At 38.6% G+C, this 23688-nt stretch overlaps 1 protein-coding gene across 1 annotated transcript in view; it reads left to right on the top strand.

The window, feature by feature from the left end:
• LOC140236031 (liprin-alpha-2-like) overlaps positions 1-23688 on the top strand; it is a 207250-nt gene that overhangs the window by 135003 nt on the left and 48559 nt on the right. Inside the window, exons 4-11 of the mRNA XM_072316006.1 lie at positions 15550-15651; positions 16612-16835; positions 17545-17554; positions 18032-18178; positions 20176-20310; positions 21473-21556; positions 22079-22210; positions 23266-23423. Coding sequence (XP_072172107.1) covers positions 15550-15651; positions 16612-16835; positions 17545-17554; positions 18032-18178; positions 20176-20310; positions 21473-21556; positions 22079-22210; positions 23266-23423 — 992 coding nt within the window. The remainder of the gene's footprint in view (positions 1-15549; positions 15652-16611; positions 16836-17544; positions 17555-18031; positions 18179-20175; positions 20311-21472; positions 21557-22078; positions 22211-23265; positions 23424-23688) is intronic.

Below are 23688 nucleotides of genomic sequence, written 5' to 3'. Positions count from 1 at the left end.
GAGAGGTAGACTGAGGTATATATATATATATATATATATATATATATTGCATTTGATGTAAATTGAGCTATAGATAATTATATAGAGAGATGGGGGGGGGGGAGATATATAGACAATTGCAGCTTTAAAATTATTTCAGCTTTGTGCTTTTGCACATGGACATGATGGCATCCGTGTTGACGGTATGTGATCAGGAATTTTTAGGGAGGCATTATTGTGATAAAGACAATAGCATAATGTCGATTTCATACACACCAGGCAACGGTGTCAAGTTGCGCCGCGGGGGCAAGATCGGGAGTCGGCGTAAGGGTTATCGATGCCCGAATTAGCAATTCTGACATTTTGGGGCGGGATGTACGGTGGCTCAATGTAAAATCGTGGGCGGGAGGTATTAAAAGAGTGCATATAGTGAAATGACACTTCTTCAAGAGGGAACAAAGGCTGTCTGATGGTATGCCTGTGGATATATTTTGACTTACGTCCGTGCGTACAGATCTGCGTTTGGTTTTTTATCTAAATCAAAACTGTGAATGACTGGATTGGTTACCACAGCAACATTCGCCTGTCAACTTCAACTGTCACTTTCTCAGGTTATTCATTATTCTCCTTATTCTAATATCACGGCACAGTTTTTTGCTGTCAATATTTGAATTTATTTTCATTATCTGCTCAAGGAAAGTAATGCACATTGGTACCTAGATTAATTTAGGATAATGAACCTTGATGTGTTATATTAGAGCTCTCTAAAATGACTTGCCTGTTGGTGATGGGTAAGCGAAGTCTTGTAATGCCCCCATTCGTGTCATTTTCTTTAGTGAGGATTTTAAAAGACATTGTGAAACTTGATTCTGGATTTCAATGAATTCTTATACAGTGTGCGTATTTCCAGTTGTACTCAGAGCTTGTGCATACTGCTTTTTTGTGCCCAGTGCCCATGTCTGTGAATGACTGTAAAGTCAGATGACAAACTATAGTATTGATGGTCAGTAGTGACTAGTCACATCTTGGGGCACTGTACATGTATATAATCACTGAATAAGAATCTGGACTCTCACATAAAGTTCTCGAGTATGATTCTCCTAAGTCCTTTCTTCCTTGGACAAGATGTTTTTATTGACAAACTGTCAGAGATATCAACTGTTCCTTTTGCTCAGTATTTTGTACTCTTCTTCAGCCAAAAATGATGCAGTTTTCATGGAAAAATACTGTTTTCTCCCAAGTTGTTTTACTACACATTTTTGCTGCAGGGAAGGTAAGAAGTACTGTTTTCTACCAAAAATTATGGCTTTTCAGCTCTCAGAATACTTCAGTACTGTTCATAAGGGTATCATCCCTGTGCTGTCTATAACCTTGGATGTTTTTAAATTGTTACCCTGGTGGTGCTGGGGCAAAAGCAGTAGTAACAATGCCAAGATCCACTTTGTAGAGCAGTAGCAACATGGAGCAGGCTAGCCTGTATAAATAGAGACCATGTTATTATCATTTTACAACCCTGCTTCCAAATTAAATGACTTGATACTAAGCAAAGCTCAGATGTACGTAGTCCTTTTGGCAGGCATGCTACAACACTGTGAACAAAAGGAAAGCAGCACAGGTATTATAATATCAATATCCATACCCCCAGTCCGATCATTCCCCAAATGAGTTTACGCTATCCAGAAATAACAAAGTCTTGGAAAGTGAGCCACAAATTGGAAATTGCATCCCAGAAATTGATATCCAGGCTATTATGCACGGAAGTCGTAGGTGATGCGCTTGTCTCCTCATCTGCAGTCATTGTCGCGACGAGCCGACGCTGAAGAGTCGAGCAAACATTTTCGCAGGCTCGCATCATCGAGCCCCGCTCGAAGTTGAACGACCGAGCAGAGCGGAGGTGTACGTGTGTTATCCCAGTTTTGCATTCTTTTCCTGTCCCGCTGCCCAAATGGGATCGATGGAAATGGAGATTTCGGGGGATGAAATTGCGCTCCAGAGGACACTTGGGACGCTTTACGTGGTGCAGTAATGTCTGTCGTCGACTTAATGTAACACTTTTTAGTCTCATTTGCGTGATGGCTACATTATACTCACATTATTCGCTTTGATTAAAACGTAGGTGCGAGCGTGGAAGTCGAGCCATGTAGGTCGCACTATTCTAATGCAGAAACTTCATTGTGTGACGAGTTGTACAAAATGTTTATAGCAGGAGTTAAGGATATTGTCTTTGAGTGCATGGATATCATTTCCAGTGGCTCTCATTTTCCTAGAAAAAGTTTGAAAGAGAAAGTTTGGAAGTCATACGTTTGTATTTATATGGAAATATGCTTAATGGCATTGTTTCTCCTTTCTGATTAGTCAATTGTCAGGATTTGCAAGCTTCCATGATATACTGTGTCAGACATAGCATAACTATTCTAACAGTGCTCATTGTATAATACATAAATATATACCTCTACCCCCGTGAAATTCTGAAAGCCTTAAAGAACCATAATGCATACTTGCCAACTAGTAAGATTTTATCAGATTCAGTAAGATTTTTTTTTTTACGTTAAAAAAAGCAAAATCAGATTTTCTGTCAGAGAAATCAGATTTTTGAAAAATATTTAGATATACCTTTCATGTGTATTTTCTGAAGATTTGACCGAATGTAAGATTTTTAACTTCTGTTTGCATATAAAATAAGATTTTTGCGATCCACGAGTAAGATATTTCATCTTGACATGTTGGCAGGTATGCATAATGGGCTCTCGGAGGCGTGGAAAACAGTTTGTGCAAAAAAATATTTCATGGAGGAATCATGACTTGCCCCGCATAGCAGCACGTGGAGCTACTAAAGAAGATAACATGGAATGGTAGTGGGCTCTCAGATATTCTCAGAAAAATTTTTTGTGAGTTTGTGTTAAGCTCATCAGATTGTGATCGTAGTCTTGTTTCATATCTACAGAAGATCATCTGAAATCCATGTGTATGCATTGCATGAAATATATTAAAGGGACATTCCAGACGATTTTCATAATTTCACATCATGTAGTACATAAATCGACAACTCCATGTATAGATTTATGGAATTTATTGTGGTTCTTGAGCAGAGAAACAATACTTTGAAAAACCATAAACAAATAACACTGAACAAGGATGGTGACATAGGAGGTTCACATATTTCAGAAATGTAGCAGTGTAATTTCATTACAATACCGCTTGCTTGCAAGTTCACCTGTGTATAATCTATGCATGCCTTCTTCTTTTGTTCTGCTTCCTTGAGCCCCAACTCATGCATTCTTATGGTGACTCTGCCATGTCATCATCCTTGTTCATTGCAATTGGTTCTAAATTTTTGAAAATATTCTTATTCTTCATCCCGATTATCACAAATTCTGAAACTCTGTCCTCAGTAGAACTAATTTATATTTGTTCAAATGTAAAAATCTTAAAATCATCCGGAGGTCTCCTTTAAAGTGTAATTGAATTGAGTGGGTTTTATGATTCATTTCATATGAGCCTGCTATATAAGGTAAAAACTTTAGCATCTTAAGAAGCAGTAATTGTGTCAATGGCTTTATAAAGTTAAGACTCTTGGACTAGGTAGTGACGAAAACAGTTACTTCGCCTTGGGGCATAACCATTGTTGCTAGGTAACTTGAACTCTGGGCCTTAGCATGGATATGTTTATACACAGGACTCAACACTTACTTCTTTTTTCTTTTCTTTTTTTGTCTGGTTGCCCTTTTTGGTCACTGAAATCTTTAAATCTGACATTTTGTTGCCTGGGAAAAAGATTAGAGGCTGAAATAAGAGTGAAAGTAACAATCTTATTTAGGCCACCAAAAGATAAATTTGGAGGCTTGTCACCAATACTTATTAGCTGCTGGCCTCCGGGCCACTGATTTACCATGTTGAGGCCTGATGTATTATGTAGTCTTTTGAACCACAACAGGTCCTTCTTGATACATAGGGTCAGTTATACACTCACATGCAAAAAGAAAGAACAAAAAAACTCTCTTTCTTTGCAACCAGGAAAACAAACATATGCAAGGAAACAAACAAACAAACAAACAAACAGAAAAGAAATAGCAACAAACACCCCATCTCTACTCCCATGTCTGGAAGTCAATATTTTGTTTGGTACCTGGATGTGTTTTCCCCCAGATAGTAGGAAGGCGCTGCACTTGCATCAGACTGTTTTTTCATGTCTCCGTCCGTTTAGTCTTTGTTTAGCTAAGTGCATGAGCAGAAACTGTCAACATTTTGGGGGAAGAGTACAGTGGAACCTATGACTTCATGCATGATTCCTTTCACAACTGTTTCAACGTCTGAATTGCATGAGACAGGGGAGAGATTTATTCCCCCCCCCAACATACAGACAGACAGACACACACACACACATACACACACAGCAGGTATCTCATGCAGAATCCCCTATAATAGGACAGTTTTTGTTCCTTTTCTTTCCGATATCTGAGCAGGATGCATTGTTTCTTGATCAAGTTTTTGACTGGTGGTTAAAGTGATCCACAGCTTTGGTAGGAGATTGGGAAGTTCGGGGCCAGTGGAAGACTTCTCCTGCTGTTTGCGTGTGTTCTCGTTAGCATTTCATCAAAATGCAAGGTCCCTGTGATGTCTTGGTACTTTTTTTTCCAACCGCGAGTACTTATTCGGGATTATCGCTGTATTCGCCTCCCGCATGCTGTAGTACTTCTTGAAGTGATTGTACTTAGCATAGATGATTAGGGGTCGTAATCTCCGGATAAGCCGCGGAAAACGATTCCAGCAATGCAAAAGTGTGTTTATCAGTGATTTGAGGCCACCATACATTGAGTCAGGTCAATGTGCGCTGGGCACTCCCATTCCTTCTATTTCTCTCTCTCTCTCTCTCTCTTTATATCTCTTTCTCTCTCTGTTTCTCTGTTTTTTTGTGTATCTATCTATCTCTCTCTATGTATGTGTATATATATATATATATATATATATATATATATATATATATATATATATATATATATACATGTATACTCCATTTCTGTCTATCTACGTTTCTATTTTTCTACTTTATCTTCTCTCAGGTCTGTTTCTTTTCTGCACAGTTCTGCTATCAATGCTTATCATTTGTTTTCCAAATAATTTTTCATGCACCATAAACTGAAGTCACTTTTTCTTCTCTTTGTTTCGCTGTGTCTCTCTGTCTCTCTCTTATTTCTTATTTTTATCTCTCTTTGTTTTTGTCAATCTGATGTTTATAATTTGTAAGCATTTTTTTTTATAGTAAACTTCACCATAGACAAGAACCAGTTTCTTTTTACTGTGCATGTATTGCATTTGCTAGTTCTTTTCATTCAATCTCTCTCTCTCTCTTGATAATGCCACTCTTCTGTCTACCTTTCTGTCACTATTTTTAATTTTTCTCATCTGTCAATTGTAATATTGCTTTGCATAAATTATATACATATTTGTTGTTGTTTCTCTTCTCTTTACCTGATCAGATATCAGTGTGAGAGAAAGTTTTTTTTTTTCTCTTTTTTTTATGATGATGATTCGTGAGGGAAACCCGTGCTAATTGCAGTCATTCAAATCGCTGATGGGAGCGGGATTACCCACTCTGCTCCCCTCATCGTGTCAGACTGAAATTGATTTGCCTGTCAAGGTGATACCTGTCCCCACTCACATACATTGTCGGCTGATTGATTATCTGTCATCTAGAGAGAATGTTTGACTGTGCTATAGGTGTGAGCCTACATCATATTCCTACCTCGTCCATTTTCTCCTATTTTGTCGATATCCCTACTTCATTTTAGTATCATTCCTCTCTCATACACCCTTCTATCTCTCTCAATGAATAATGTCCCTGGGGCCTATCTTTATGACCTGTAGTTTGTCATATTTACTCTATATTTGCTTCATATTTTGCAAGTATACGTGCAACACTTGCAACTTGAGACTTGTGAAACAATTTTTGCAATTGGTGAAATTTGTTATTGAGAATCATTGTTTAGGATAAAGAAATATGAATATATTTCCTTTTCGAGGAGAAAAGTTTGCAATCTTCCCACCTTGAGACAGCATGAAACATACATTTGTGTGAATAGATCTATTAATGCAATGTATATATTTGCGACTTGTCAAATTTGCGGATTTTGGTTAGCACACAAAAGACAGAGATGTTCCTGGAAATGTACCATGTATACTCGTCTGAATTTATCAAACTACCATTGTCCAAAATACCTTTTAAATCTCCAAATCAACATATTTGTCATTCTTTGTTTGTTTCTATGATATGTTTCAATCAATCTCATATCTTTGTCTGAAGCATTTCTGAATAGAAGCAATGTCTAAGATAGTAGAGATTGTTTACTTAAACAGCGACAAAATGTCCACATTTTGTCATCACGCCACTCCTTAGATTGTTGTCACTGTTGTGAGTAAAAGGATCTGTTGTTGTTGTTGTTGTTGAAATTTTGGATAGTGTCCTGGTTTTACCACTCGGTCAGGTGTTTTTTTTTCTTTTTTTTTTGAATTTGCAGTCTTTCTTATATAATCAGCACTCTGAACTCAACAACTAACTTTGTACATCTATATTCCTCTTCTTTGGGGTCATTTTCTTGACATTGAGCTTTTTATTCATGCATTTTTCCTCCCTTTCTGCGTGTGAATCAATTCTCAACATGGGTTTGTAGTCAGTGGGCACGGTTCGAGATAATGTCAAATTGTTGCACCTGGCTTCTTTGCAATTCCAGCACTACTTAAAGGGTAGCAAAGGGTGGGGTGTTTAGAAAGGCTTTGTATAAATAACTGGTATAGTAGCGAGGGGGGGGGGAGGCATGAGGGGGAGATGGTGAAAGTTGCTGAAACACAAAACAAGCAAAGTAAAAGTGTGCAGAGGAAAGGGAAAAAAGAGTGTGAGTACATTCTGGGCAGACTCCGGCTACATATTGATGTTTGGGTAATATGTTTGTCTTGCTGTCTGCTGTTTCCGTATTTTTCTCGTATCGAGTGGCGCTCATTGCTGGCCTTGCGCATCGCGTCTCGTCGAGCACTCGCGTGCCGTTGAATTGCCCCCGCTGTTCTCTGTAAAGTGTCCATTTCGATAATCGAATATATCGCTTCCTGCCCCCTCCCCCACATTGCAACAACTTCTATCACTTAGGTGATATCTCCCCTCTCTTAAGTGATTTGTATTTGGTTTCAAGGGATACATCATCTTTTATTAACATATCAAGAGATATTAGCTTCCCTTGGAGAACATTGGTATACAGGTATCACTTATACATAATGCAACTATATCCTCTATTCCAGAGCATACAATAGACCCGCACATCAGTAGATACATGTCGCTTCACCTGAACCTAGTTTTATCAGAGCCTCTTTGAACATCTTAGTTTCGTTGTGTTTAATGTATCAAAAGTAACATTTGACTTTTTCAAAGTGTCTTGTTTGTAGTCCTGTATTAAAGTTTTGTAATGTGTTGTCGAGCGAGGTATTCTATGCTCTTTTTTTTTTTGCAATGCCATGTTTACCTAGGTTCATCTTGTCTTCTTTCTTGTTTTTTCTTTCCCTAAATTCCTTTTCTTTTCTTTATTTGGCTTCTTTGCAATAACCAACTCTTTGAAAATAATAACTAGAGGGACCTGGTTGTGTCTTATATGATATCGGTAGGAATGACCACCGTGTGTTAGTAGAGGCAATGGACTATTGGGTTGGATATGTCTTTTGTCAAGCTGCCATTCTCTCTTGACCCCCGTCTCTTCCTGCATCCCGCCTCCGGGATGCGTTCCTTACTCCTCTCTATTCTCATTCTGTCAGTCAATCTTGACCTCCTCCCATTCCCCCCCCCCCCCCTCTGCCCCAATCAATTTAATATCCCCTCACCTGTGCTATTGTTGCACTGTTTTGTTTCCCCTCCAGTCTATCAAAGATCAATGCCATTGACTTCATTTTCTAATTCTCTGCCCCTCTTCCCCCCCCCCATTGCATACCATGAGCTACCCCCCACCCCAACATTTTTTCTTGTGTTGTTCCAAGCAAAGGTTGAAGACTAGTCTCAAATATACTAGGGTAGAAGTATAAGAAATGGTTCCTTTAGGTAATTGCTTCTGCAACAATTGCTCCCATGAAATTTCTGCATGCCAAGCCAAACATAATTTCTACCCACAAACATAACCCTTAACCCTAATCACAATCCTTGTATCAAAACTAAACCTAAAACACTATCACAACCCTAACCCTAGCCCTAAGTCCTTGGAGAAAATAAGACCACAGCAATTGTAACAGGAGCAAATGTCACGTCACCCAATACAAGAATCCCTATGCGTGCTCATGGATGTCTCAGCAAAATGAAGGGGAGGAAACGAAGGGAGGGGAGGAAAAGGTTCGTGGAAAAAGTGAAAGGGATTTTTTTTGAGATATCAGAGAGAAGTTCTTCCTTGCATGGCGTTGTGATGATACAAAAAAAATCCCTGCATAATGACTTGGACTGCGCAGTGATTAAATGTTGCAAAAAGCTTGAGTTATACAATATTGTAATAAATGCAACATGTCACCAACCAGTCTATACCAAGAAAAGAAAGACTATTATTGGGAGGGGGGGGGGGGCAGTTAGTGCTTTGTGATTCCTTGCTCATATTATTAAAGCTCTCTTTTAATTGCTTTCTCTGTGGTGATGTGAGATGACTCCAAACCCTAAAATGCCAACCATTTTTTGTTTGAAAATGCTCCTGCGCTATCCTGTTTGTCATGCCATCGGTCTGTATGTTGTGGACAATTTTTCATGAGCGAACATTCGGCGGGGAGAAGATAATCTGCAGAATGAATGAAAGAGCTGAAGGTTGGAAGGGGGGGGGGGGGCTTGAGCCGATGAAAAATGTGATCACATAAATGCTGGCAAACATCTGAATTGTAAACTGGATATAACCAAGCATATCTATGGTCTCTAATTCCTTCTCAGTCACAGCTAAGTCATCCTTAATTCAAATACTTTTTTTGTTCTTGTGGTTTCATCTCACTGACTACAGCAAATGGAAATATTTATTGTGGGGATGTCTTAGAGGTTTATTAATTCGCCATCACTAGCCGCAGAGTTGATTATCCGTGGCAGGCCGATCCTCCAATAAAGGAAATGGATTATCGGACTGCAGAGGTTTCCTTAAAGCTGTGGTGTGGTTTTTGATCATGATAGTTTAATTGACATAAAATACTGCCCTCATAGTTTTCTGAGCAGTTTATAGTTTTTCATCCTCGTGGATCCTCGTCCCATAATAGGGTGACAAAACTTATCGAACACCACTTATGAATAGTAACACTTATTAGTGTTGATGAATTTGTAAGTGAAGCTGGTACCAGTTGTCTCTTATTGTTCAGCATAGGAAAAAAGAAATGTATTGTCAGAAACTATAGAGGTTTATAGCATTCTGGACTTTAATCCATCTTTTGTATGAAGCTTGGGTGCTGCCTGTTTTATAAATGTGAAGTGTCCTTTCGCTTGGATATGAAAGGAACTGCTGTGAAACAGTGGATTGGAGAAATGTGTAGGACCATGGTGCAAGTCCATCATCAATAGTTCTGGGTACTGTTTCATGAAAGTTGTCAGCTCTGACAAATCAGTCTCTGACAATTTCAGTAAAATCCTTGATTTTGATTGGCTGAGAAGCTTTGGTCACTGAGTCTTAACGTTGTAATTGTTTTCATGAAACATTACCCTGATGTTCTTTAGGCAAGGCAAAAGGATATAAAGCATGTGGTTCCATCTTTGTTTGCTTTAATACATACAATGTTTTGTATTCTGTAGTCACATCTTTTGTGGCTAAGTGAAATCAGTCCAATCTTGGATTTAAACTCAGTCTCAAAGATGAGCAAAGGCTTACATTGAATTATCTCTTTTTATCTTCTTCTTCTCTCTCTTTCTCTCTCTCTCACACTCTTGGAGATATTTTTAACTGTACTCGGACTTTAAAGAGATGGTATAGTGTTGGTGGAGATACGGATCGAGCATTTAACTTTTTGTGTGTTACCGGTACTACATGTCAGAAATCACTTATGAAATGTTACAGACCATGCCATTCTAAGAGGAATCAAAAATTTATTTGATGAAAATGGGTTTTGAAGTGGCTGAAATATGCAAAAACGTAGTAAAACAAAGTGATCTTAATAAAAGGTAGGTCCCAACTTTTACTAGGATTGCTCTGTTTTGGCTATATCTCAGCCTTTTAAAAGCCAATTTTCATCAAATAAATGTTGAATTCCTCTCAAAATTACATTCTCTTTCATATTTTATACAAGGTTTCTCATTTCACCAAAGAAAAACAAATAGAAACCTGAAGCCAGGTATCAACCAAAACTATACGATCCCTTTAAGTTTTAGAATGTGCTTTTATTGATGCTCTCCGAGCTTCACTTAGATTTCATCTGCAAATGATATTTGCCAGTATCCGGGGCAGCTCGCATCAAATTAGGGATCAAATTGCCTCCCTCTTCATGACAAGATTATTGAAAATGGCCTTTAATAAATGTCTTGTCACTTGTCTTTGAATGTGAAAAGATATCGTCTCGATTGCTTTTTAAAGATGAAAATCAGTTCAATACTGTGCGTGTGGTTCGTATGCACTGCATGACCCGAAAATGTGTGTTTGTGTTTTATGACATGCAAACTGTGCTGAATTGGTTGTTATTCTAAGAATCTTGTAGCCTTCTTTTTCCTGTCATAATTATCTTTTCTTTCTTTCTTTTTTTTTATTGAAAATGTGCCTGTCACGATGAAGCATGGATTTGGCACCACAGAATGTATTTGACATGATTTTATGAAATTCGTATTGGTGAAGTTGAACAGGGGGCCCATGTTAACTTTTGTGACTATCTAATCTTAAAGGGACTATACAGTACTGGTTGAGGTGGGGATTTATGTTTTGAACATTCCTGAGTGAGATTATGGGAAACCTCTTATTAAATATGAAAGAGCATGTAATTTTAAGAAGGATTCAACGTTTATTTGATGAAAATTGGTTTTCAAATGGCTGAGATATCCAAAAAGCGATAATAATAAAAGGCGACAGGCCACACCTTTTATTAGGATCTCTTTGTTTCACCTTGTTTTTGGATATCTCAGCCATTTCAAAACCGATATTCATCAATTAAACTTTGAATACCCTTAGAGTTGCATGCTTGTTGACATTTCATAGAGTGGTTTCTGAATATCTGGCAAAACGTTAAAAGCTAAATTCTCACCTCGACCAGAACTGTACACACCCTTTAAGTCTGGTTTGGTATACCAAGAGACAGTGTTGTGTGTAATCATTCCGTTCCATCTAGTTTGAAATGAAACATCCCAATAGAACGTAAAATGGAGGTCCTGTGTGTGAGAGAGTTGCACAACCCACGCACGTAAAAGATCCCACTCCATTCATTCATCACAAAGAGCAGAGTGTTTAACCTGGTGAAGTGGTCCCACCTCACATCCAAGTAGATCCCATGGAAGACCAACTTCGTGTAGCTAAATATTGGCTATCCAGCCATCTTCTCAGGTGGAAAATAAAAACAAGCAGACATTCACTTAACCATCAGATGTGACTTTATAGATCATGAGTATGCAAAGATCTTAGTGAATGTTTCATAATAGTTATTTCTAGACTGGAAGGCAACATGATTGATGGCATTTATTACTAAGATAACTATTTTATTGGAGCAGAGGCAATTACTGAGTGCACTTTTTGGCGGAATGAATTTGTATCTATCACTGTCAGATGAATCAAGGTTTTATTCTATGGAAGGAAAAACAAAAAGAACAAAAGAAGGGGAGAAAAAGATGCTAATAAGGCAATATGCAAAACTATTTTTCAGATGTGATTTGGAACTGATCTGGGTAAATAAATGGCCATTTGATTCCCTATAGAAGCGGCTGTCACGGGATTTTACTGCTGATTTTCATGTAATACCTGTAGCCAACCTTGCACTTTTTTTTTTTTGTGGAGTAAGTTCTGCGCCCCTTTTTTTAAAATCATTCGCCCCTTTTCTTCTTTTCTACCTCTCCCCTACCTCTATTGGTTTCTCTCTACCAATCTTGCTATCTCAGTTTCTTCCTCCAACACCCCCTCTTCTTCTCTCGTTTGTTTGTTTGTTTGTTTGTTTTTTCTGTGTCTCTCAGGGTTGGTATAGTTTTGGTTAATATGGTGATTCAGGTTGAATGGTTTGCAAGATAATGAGAAACCACTTATATGAAATACCCAAAAGCATACCATTGTAGGAATAATTAAAGTTTATTTGATGAAAATCAGGTTTGGAAATGGCTGAGATATCAAATACAAAACAAAACAGAGTGGTGTAAATAAAAGGTGCGATTTTCCTTTTATTAGCACCTTTTTGTTTTTGGATATCTCAGCCACTTTAAGGCCAATTTTCATCAAATAAGCTTTTAATTCCTCTTAAACTTGTATGCCCTTTAATATTTCATATAGGACATGTTTTCAGTGGTTTCTAATTATCTCGCACAAGAGTTAAAACCTGAATCTCTGTCCCAACCAAAACTATACCATTTCTTTAAATGTGTCTGTCTCTTTTCTTCTATTCTCTCTCCTTGTTTTAGCACATTTTGTCTTTCCCCTCCCTCCCTTTCTCATCCTTCCCTCTTCCTCTTCTTACTTTCCCTCTCTCCTCATCTTTTCCCTTTCCGTCAGCTTCAATCTACCGTCTAAAATGGCTTTCCTAGGGCTTCAAAGGACTGTTGAACTCGAAAATAGTCTGAAAGTTATTCATACTTTTTTTTTTTCCACTTTCTTTTTTTTTTTCTCTCCATCTTACTCTCCTATTGGAGTTATAGGATCAGAATTGCCAATTAGGGTATGATCCCCCCCTCGGGTTCAGGGGAATCCGGCCATGAATCATCGGACAATCCCCCCATAATCCAGCATTTGGTGGTGGGCATATTGGTAGGAGTGGGGGGGGGGGGGGGGGGGAGGGAGAGGGGGTGGGGGGTTTTGGAGTTTGTATGGGAGGAATGGTTGGTGGGGGTACTGTATGTGTGTTTGTGCGACTGTTTTAATATTCATATGTCTATATTATTGTATTTGTGTGTGTGTGTCTGTCTGTCTGTCTTTCTGTGGGAGTGGATTGATGGATTTGTGTGTGCATCAACTGTGCTATCAACAGCAGCCATCATATTCTACTTGACTGACCTGTGGTTTATACTGTACAGTCAGTCATACTTCAACAGAAGTGTATTGTGTCACTGATTGGGCCATGTTGTCATCTTTGTCAACTACAATATGATTGTGTGGTTCTTTGTAGGAGCTGCAGGTACATACAATAGACAGGTTGGACCAGTAGAAAAAATGGGTTAGTGTGCAGCCGTGCATTTACCTCCTATCTATAGAAGTAGTAAATTTTGATTTTACTTTTTACTTTTTTTTTTATTTTGTGTGTTAAAGCCTTGTGTTCAAAGGTTTTAATATTCAGTTTACTTCTGAAATATTGACCTGAAATGAACTGGAATTCATTTTAGCTCTGAAATTTTGACTTGAAATGAAATGGAATAAAACTTTCCTTGCAAACACAGCTACGTGTTATTATACACTGTTTCATACAAATTAAACATGCATGCACACAACTACGGTAAAGTTGTTGTGTGTACATAAAGTGTGTGTTTGTGTGTCTGAGACTGCTATTAAGAGATAACTCTCAGTAATGTTTTCATGGGATTTTCTTACTTTCATGATCCCCACCCCCCTCCCATGCCCAGCTAAAATGTCCTTGGCACATAAAATTTGCCTTTTGAGCACTGTACTGTGTGGGCTTGAAAGCTGCATTTCCATTGCCGGCATTCAATTTCAGTACCATTTTAATGGGAGCGAGTAAATACAGACATTTTAGAAAGCCCTCCCGGTGGCTGTGCTGAATGGATCCCGATGCTTTCCAAAAAAATGTGTTTTGTGCGACATGGAAGTAAACGCTATCGCATGTCGGTATGATTGACACATGGAAAGTGTAATAACCCCAAATTCAAATGGGCCCTCCCTTTCCTTGGCTGGCAGTGTAATGCTTTCCTCTTTAATATTTTTGGTGTTTTCGAAAGTATATGGTCTGAGTTTGACAACGGCTCTGCTGTTTGTATAAGGTTTGATCTGTAAGGTCAAGGACAATGACTTTGATAACAGTATTCAGCTTCTTATAGTCCTGTTTATGCCTCTGCTAAAGTATGTGCAAGAAACCAAAATTGTATTGTGTTAAACTGTAATATCGTTCTAATCTTTAACTCTACTGCCTCCCAATCTTTCTACAGGGTACAGTTGTCTGCAAAATTATTCATACCCCTGACTTTTTTCTTTTTCTTTCAGGCCAATTTCTGATTACAGCATTTGGTGCATTGGATTTCAACATATTTTCCTGTGAAATTTTTACATTCCGACAAAATATTCATCTGTCTCTATTGTCATGCAAATGAAGTCAGACCAAAATTTACTTTAATTGGGAGATGAAAACTAAATACATCAAAGTCACACTAGATACTACCATTCTATCATTTACTTATGAGAAGGAAAAAAAAACACACCATAAATGTTTACGGGTACGAATAATTTTGCAGACAAGTGTTTAGAAATACACATTTCTCAACAGACACTATTACCACCAAAATGTGATGCATTATGATTATTGTTATTATTATTGTGATTATTTAGTATTTAACCTTTTGCTAAATGTCATCATCACCATTGACGTGTGTCTGATTTGCTCTGTTAACATTTGATAACACAATGTAGAAATAAAAACAACAGAAAATGTTGCTGACTGAAAGTCAATTTTGGGAGGGATTTGATTTTTCAACAGGTCTTGGGATCATACTGTACCTTGTATATCATCCTATTCTGGCTGTATGGTAATCTATCATCATACAGGGTAGCTTTGTTTATTTGTTGTTTCTTTGGGGTGGTCTATAGCATGATTTGCAATGCGCACATCCGTGCATAAAAAATTGATATGTGTATCATATGATGTGGTTGTGATGAAAGAGGAAAAGCTGGCATTAAAACAAGGCTAGCATTGATACAGGATGACATACAGAGTCAGAACCAATGAGTTTGTTTCCTTTTAAAATGTCAGATGCACTCACACATTAGAACATGTAGCTTCAGGCTAAAGTGGAATGATGTGGTCTGCTTTGCATCATTTTTTCCCTTCATAACTTTTTTTTTTTTTTCTTTGCTGTCGGATGCGATGTGATGTGCATGTCTGGTCGCCGTGGTAACCGGCTATTCACGAGGGGAGCCAGGTAAATCTCAGGAGTGAAGACTTTGTCCTTCCTCGCTGGTCGTCAGGACAGCTAAATACATACGGTGTGCCTCATGACAATGACGGCCTGTCGTGGCAGGAAAAATAAAATAACCTAAAGAGATGCGATGGGAAACATTATAATGTATGCTCCACAGATTGAGGAGAAATTAATGAAGTACTGTGATGACTGAATGTCCAACTCTGGAAGATGTTTGTTGACAATGTCATGCGTGTGAAAGCACCCCTTTGTATTCCATTCTTTTTCTTTGTTTCTGATGTCCGCATCTTGTTTGTTTTTTTTTTTTTTTGTCGTTTCTGTCGTTTCAGAATCAGAGCTTGAAGGATAAACTGTTGAAAGGGGGCGGTCTGCAGCACAAAGGTCTCAAGAATGGCCATGGCGATGTCACACCAAGTATTAGTACGACCAAGGTCAGTAGAGGGCGTCCTATTCCAGTTTGTTCTTTTTTTTCTCTCCCTCTTTTTTTCTCAATGGAGTTAAATTACTACAGGTACAATGTAGGTCTTAAAATGTCCATTGCCCTGCAGAATAACCACATTCAAATTTCGAAATATATTACAAGTTTGAGCACACAATGAGCTAAGCACCATTTTGAAACATTTTACATAATCAAATTCCATTAATCAGACAGATAAGAATAAAACCTTGGCTCTACCTTAGCTTGGCTTCCAATGGCTCCTCTTTTGTTACATAAGCAGGAGTATTCTTGACATTATCATTAGAAATACTGTAAAAGTTGAAATTTTCGCGGCGTTGAAATTTTCGCGCATTTCGCGCAACCAGAAACTAGCGCGAAAATAAAAACACGCGAATATTTTTGCTTGCCATACGTTCCTGTGCGTGATGTCTTGATTCCGCGGAATTAAAAACAAGCGAAACTCTTCTGACCCGGCCTACCGCGAAAAATTAGTCACGCGAAAATATCCACTTTTACAGTATTCCATATTATCTTATCATTTTGTTTGTTTTTAGCAACTGTAATCGCAAATTTCTCAGATTTACTACAAGAATGGATTTAACTTATTTTGCAAGCAAACTCTTCAAATCAGTCATACTATCTTCCTGCCAATTTGCCACTCAGGGCACTTCAGTATTACGTAATTGCTCAACAACATTAATATAAAATATAAGCTTGATATGCTTGCAAATGGCCAACCATGAAAACCATACTAGCACTACAGGGATTTAAGATGAACTTTTGCATACATTGTACTTTTGCACATTTTTGCTTCTCGCAAAATTTATGAAAATTTCATGCGTATGGCAATTTCTGGTTTTACAGTATTATATCTAACATTTGAAAGAAATTATATTCAATAGTGAATGAGCCTGACGATTTTTCCCCACACTTCTCCCTCGTCAATTTGCAGAGGTTATCCAACGGATCCATCGACCCCGACGACGACGTCAGCCGGGTGATCGAGCTCCAGGACACGCTGGAGAAGCAAAACCACGAGCTGGGCCAGGCCAAGGTGCGGGTGACAGACATGAACATCCGGGTGGCTGAGCTGGAAGAGAGCTTGGCCATCGCCCAAAAGGAGATGCTCAAGGCCCAGGAGAACGCTGCCAAGTACCAGCGGGATGCCAAGGAGGTATGGCCATCTCCCGATAGTAGGAGGGTAGTCCTTTTACCCATTTTAGATACCAATATCTTGGCCCTGTTTCATAAAGCTGTTCTGAAAGTTACAAACGACTTAACAACGACTGGTGATCAGTTCTGATGTGCTATACTTATCAAAATTTCAATAATTCAGCACAAGAACTGATCACCAGCTGTAAGTCGTTTGTAACTTTAAGAACAGGTTTATGAAACACCCCCCCCCCCTCCCCCCGGGCTCTGTTTCATAAAGCTATTCGTAAAGTTATGCATGACTTTACAAACGACTTGAATATAGCAACCCGAATGGGTTTCCTAATCATTGGTAATTTCAGTAGCTAAAGTTGAAATTTGAAGATGATAAATAATGATGCTTACATGTTGACACACACATTTTTAGTTGAAATCTTGTTTGTAATTTTGCTCCAATGCAGATGAAATATTGATGTACAATTTTTCTTTGTTTTCAAAAAGTAATGGGAAAAAAATTGCACACATTGTGGCACTTCATATTTCAGTTGTTCCTAAGGTAATGCGTAACTTTACAAACAGCTTTATGAAACAGGGCCTAGTTGTAACGCCCTGTGAATAGGTAGCATTCTCTTGCTTTCCTCCCATGCTCGACCATGATGATAGCCGGGCTTCACACTTGGGTGTTACAGTAACACAGTTCAACACAAGCATATCTTTTATGATACTGTCTAACTCACACTAAAGTACATGTGTGAAGTGACAGCTACATGTATTTTATATACACACATCCTGTACAATGTATAAATATTGGTAGATTGTTGAAGGTTGGAAGTGAGGGAATACGAGGATCAGTGAATGGGGCACTGGAAGGGTTAAAGCCACGGCATAGTTCTCAAAATGGCTCGAAATTCATCTTCCACCATTTGGAATTTGTTTGCTATTCATATCAAAAGGCACTACAAAGAAACTTGTCTGACTAATGCAGTTTACAGTTTGAATTTGAATTTCTTTTTGATTTGATTTAATTGAAATCTGATGAAATAAGATCAGATACGATCTTGTCTGTGAAGAACATTGGAACTAATTGGTGAAGGGTGCGGTATGAGTTGGAAGTGTAGAGTCCCCACCTTCTCACCACACAACGGGGAACCAGCAACACTCCCCGCAAAGAAATAACTTGCAGAACGATTTTCCCGTCCGTTCCATTTTTTTCCCTCCAGGCGATGGCACAAAAAGAAGACATGGAGGAGAGAATCGCCACGCTGGAGAAGCGCTACCTCAACGCCCAGCGGGAAACGACCTCGCTGCATGACCTCAACGACAAGCTGGAAAGCGAGCTCGCCAACAAAGAGGGCGACATCAAACAGGTGGGTGTGAATAGCCCAAGTTAACCCGTTGAAGACTGGTTGCGAGTTTACTCGGGCAGGTGTCTATAATAAACATGTGTCATTGCAAAGTCAGCTGGTCCAAAATGGGTTTATATTCAAGATGGACCATGTTTACAGAGATGCCGACTGTTGCTTTGTTGCAGTATGTTGTATTGTTGTTGTTGGTTTTTTTTTTGGCAAAGAATATGGGAGATTTTGTGGGAATAATGGGATTTCCCAAATCATATATAGAGACTATACTTGTCTAGTGCAGGAAAGGCAAAAATACTGTTTTTTTTTACTCAAAAATATACCTTTTCAGCCCTCAGAATAATACAATGCTGTTTCCAAGGTTGGCATCCCTGCATTTTAACCCATTGAATGCTAGTCTGGAATATACTCGGGCAGGTGTCTGTGGGAAATATGTGTTATGGCAAAATCAGCGTGTTCTCAAGGGGTTAAGTGAGAACTGTGTTTGTTGGGTCTTGGATAAGGTAATGCATCCCTCAGTCCACTATTTTTGCAATATACATTGTGTAGGTGCTGGATAATGCATCACCTTTAATAAAAGTAGCACAAATGCATCAGTTTCTCATGTGCAGCACTCTGTACTGGTATTTTAAATTCTGGCTCTATCGTTGTGCTGACCTCTCGTAGCTTCCAAGGCGACAGAAGGAAGAACTGTCTAGTATGGAAAAGATGTTTTAAAGTGCAGTCGTAGAGATTAAAAGATGTGTATGTCAAAAATTACCATACATAAACCTTTTAGAGTTGAAAACTCTCATCTCTTGAATGTAAGATAAGAGTACTTTGACTTCCAGCCCACATGCATGCTTTTATCCAAATCGAGCTTTTCTGTACCATGGAAAATTCAAGTGTGTCTGAGGTCAAAGGTCATCACAAGTCCACTGTCTGTCGAAGAGATGGTGACAGCCTAATAGCTTTTAAAACAAGATATGTCACTCCCGCACTGGACAACTGACCAATCTGTGTCCATTAGTGGCCGATACTAAAAACAAACTCATTCCAGTTATGGTGACACTCCGACTACTTCCACTTGCTAAAAACAAAAATAACAGGATGAGGGCAGCAGAAGCTTTGAGAAAGAAAAGAGATTCTTATCTGCAAAGCCACAATTTAAGGAGTCGAAGCGTTACCTAATACCTTCAAAAGAAATGCTCACGTATCCAGCTGTATAGAAACAGTGACAGAGGGATTGTTACCAATGTAATTGGTGAGTCTAGAAATGTGAGGAAAATACTGCTGAATATTAGCAAATGTTCCAGACATCTCAAATGTCAGATGACTAGTCAAGAAAAAAAAAAAAAAAAAATTATTGCATTTCCTTGAAATTATGGTAGCAGGAAATCCCATACCGAGCTGCCGTAAAAAAAGTGTGGAAAGTTGTTACGAAAGAATACAACATTTTAAAGTGATTTCCAAACTGCATTGTAATTGCAGTTTTTCTACTTTCAGCATGATTTTTGAGCAAGCTCCCAGATATACATGTACCTCATACATTTTCATTTGTGAGGAGCCCAAGTATCATCGAAGTACTCTTTGACAGTCTAAACATGTAAGGATTTCAGTGCTTGCATGAGGTATTAAACACAGATTAAATTGACTTTGTTTAAATAGTAGAGAGAAAGTTACATGTAGAAACTGGTTATATGCGAGTGTTTATTATTTTGAGTATATTCACCATGTGTTTGTTGGTAGGTTAAATGTACTATATAACATTCAAGAACAAAATGGTGGAGAATTGCCAGTGTACATTGGATCATAGCAAAGTTAGGCCATTACAGTTCAATGTAGCAGCATCATTAAACAAGGGACTGCAGAAGTAAAATAAGTAGAGTACCATGATGTGAAATATTCTCTCTTGAGTGATGTAGAGCATTTTGATGTGTGAAGAGGATGACTGATCACTGCATTACTGGTTGCCACGGAAACAGATTTCACATTCTCGCATCCTCTCGCTTTCCTTTCCGGTGCAGTACGAGGAAAAGATGCGGGGGATGCAAGAACGACTGGACTCGTCCGAGCAGCGGCTGTCTCAGAGCCTGAGCAAGGCGGAGGCCCTGCCCAGTGTGGAGGCGGAGCTAGCGGAGAGAATGGCTGCCCTGTCACAGGTAAGCCACACCCACTTTTATCAGACTAGCCAATCCAGTACTTCCAGAGATAATTTACATTGTACCTTGGCTCACCATTGCCATCTTATTATTGACTTTAAAAGTTTTGTGTTTGTGAGCAGTATGAGGCATATGTTTGTGAAGGTATTTAAAGTGCTAAAAAAATTGATTTGAAAACATCTCTTCTATCTCCGTTATTCAATGTACAAATCTCAGTACCATTTTATTCAGTTCTCTTTATATTGTTAACAAATGGGATTTAGCATGGTTACTGTACATGCATGTGCATTACTTTCATTCTTTAACAGAAACAAGACCTTTGTTTTTAATTAACTTAGTTTAATTTCTTTTTATACCCTGTTTATTTTCAGCATGATTATTTTTATTTATTGTGTATTTATGCTCAAATTGTGGCATAACACACACCTCTTGACGGAGCTAATCTAAGCATGCATCAATATAAATATGTATGTGACTCAGTGAGAAAAGTTAAAATCCATTTGTTTCTTAGCTGGCACAAAAAATAGATGGCTGTGTGTATGTAGTGCGTGCTACACTGTCCAGTTTGTAAAGCCTGTGATATATTTCAGCAGTGGAAGATGTGCATGCCATTAGACAGGGCTCGACACTAACGGTGGCCCGGGGCCACCAAAAATGAAAGTCGGGCCACCAAATTTCAAAAAAGGGCAAATTTGGTGGCCCGCCTCGGGCCACCAAAATATTTTGAAAAGTATGTCAATAAATTCATAACTTTTTGCGCCGGAAATTAGCAGTTAAATTTGTTCAAAGGATGGATGAAAAGGACTGAATGAATGCCTGAGAGTGAGTGTTGCAAGTTTGTTGAAGTTTATTTTTGAGAAGATACTGTATGTCCAACTTCTAATTCTTACTATCATAAATCTTAAATATTTGACTCATTAAAAAAAAAGGACTTTTAATGTTTTTTATTGTTTTTTTTTCGGGACACCAAATTTTTCTCTCGGGCCACCAAAAATTTGAAATTTAGGATTTTGGTGGTCCCATCGGGCCACCAAACAAAAAAGTTAGTGTCGAGCCATGCATTAGACACTGAAATTATGATCATCAGAGTACTGCATCAGCATGTTAGTCTTAGCACCAGCCTTCATTATTTCTTCTCCTCTTCTTTCTTTGCTTACCGCAGGCAGAGGAGAGGCAAGGCAGCACGGAGGAGAAACTAAAGCAACTGAGGAGCGAACTGGAAGAATGCAAACATGAACTTGAAAGGGTAATTTGGCTGGCAAAGACGTTTTGTGGAACTCCTCAAAGCAGTTTCAGATAGATTTCACTTTCCATACCTTTTATCAATTCACAAAGAGTGCATAGAATGATTTTACAAAATTAAACAGCCTGTTTACCTTTAGGAACAGTGATTTATATGAAATTTTTGCAATAAAGCTTAAGATATAAAGAGATATCAGTATTTTTCTCATTAAAGCATAATGTCCATTAAGTAATGTTCATAGTTGAGAGAAAAAAAATCTAATGTAAAACATACTTCAAGACATTATGACGGCTTACTGTCAAATCCTTCTACTTCAAACTCACACTGCAGTTGCAAGCTCTGAGAGCACAGATCTATTTCTTATGATGCAGAATTAGATTACATCTCCTGCGTCTCCTAGGTAAAGCAAGTCTGCCTTGGTGAAAATACAAGTACCTTTAAAGATTCAACTAATTCAGGTTTATCCAGCTGAAAGTAAAGAAATGTGATGCGTCTTTGACCGTCTGTGTCTCTGGTATGTCTTAGGCGAGAGAAAGGGAAAAGATGAACGAGGAGCACAACAAGCGATTGTCCCAAACGGTGGACAAACTTTTATCAGAGTCCAACGAGAGACTGAAGATCCACCTTAAGGAGAGGATGTCAGCTCTGGATGACAAGGTGAGCTGGAGGAAACATGATGATGATGATGATGATGATGATGATGTTCTTGGTAATGATGATAGTGGTGATGATGGTGATGATGGTGGTGATGGTGGTGATGGTGGTGATAGTGATGATTTTGATGATGATAATTAGAATGATTATAATGATGATGGTGTCGACGGGGTAATGTCGACTATGGTGATGATTGTGTTGGTGATGATGGTGGTGGTGGTGAAAGATGGTAATTGTGATAACAATGTTGATAGTGATGGTGATTATGATGAAGTGGTGATGGTGCTGATGTTGATAATGATAATGGTGATGATGAAGATGGTGATGGTGATGATGGTGATGATGATGATGATGATGACGATGATGGTGATGATGATTATGATGGTGGTGATGATGATGATGATGATAGTGATGATGTTGGTGATGATGACTGGAATGGTGATAAGGATTATGGTGTCAATGTTGAAGTTGACAATGGTGATAATGATAATGATGATGATAGTGATGATGTCAGTGGTGATAATGATTGTGGTGATGGCGATTATGATGAATGTGATGATGTTGGTGATGATAATCATGATGATGAAGATGGTGATGGTGATGATGGTGGTGATCGTGATGATGATTGTGATGGTGGTGATTATGATGATGGCGGTGATGACTGGTGATTGTGATGGTGAAAAGGATGACAGTGTCAGTGGTGACGTTAATGATTGTGTTGGTGGTGATGGTGATAATGGTGGTGATGATGATGGTGGGGGTGAAGATGGTGATTGTGATAATAGCGATGATGGTGATGATAATGATGATGATGATGGTAAGGATGGTGATGATAATGATTGTTGTGGTGGTGATAAGGATCACAATAATGATAATATAACCTTAATTTTGATGATTATGATAATGGCATTCATAATGATATTGGTTATGTGATTAGCGTCGATATTAATAACAATGATGACACCAATGATGTCGATGTAGACAGTGGTATAGATTGATGATGATGCTGACAATGAATAACCATGGATGACTTTATCTCTCCACTGCGTCAATTCCAGAATGGCCTCACTCAGGAGCTGGAGAAAACCAAGCAAACCCTGGATGAGGTGGACGGCTGGAGGACGAAGGCGGAGGAGGAGCGGGACCGCCTTCGCATCGAGATCAAATCTCTGAAGGAGAGACTGGATGCTGAGCAGTCCACCAGTAGAAGTATAGGGTGAGCACCTTAACCCCTTCACTGCTTGGGGCTGGGTGCTGCATCTCTCTCTCTCTCTCTCTCTCTTTCTCTCATTCTCTGTCTCTCACTCTTTTTTTCTCTCCATCTATTTCTTGATCTTCTTTTTTTCCTCTCTCTCTCTATCATCTCTCACTCTTCTTTTTTTTTTGTCTTTCTTTGTCAGAACGTGAATAGAAAGTGTGAATTTGGCAGATAAAATGTTAGATAAGTACTACGTGTTCACCTAATGTCAGTTTTCTCAAAA

The sequence above is a fragment of the Diadema setosum genome, chromosome 12 (genome assembly GCF_964275005.1).
Source record: "Diadema setosum chromosome 12, eeDiaSeto1, whole genome shotgun sequence".
Classification (NCBI taxonomy): Eukaryota; Metazoa; Echinodermata; class Echinoidea; order Diadematoida; family Diadematidae; genus Diadema; species Diadema setosum.
This window is presented reverse-complemented; position numbering and strand designations above follow the sequence as displayed.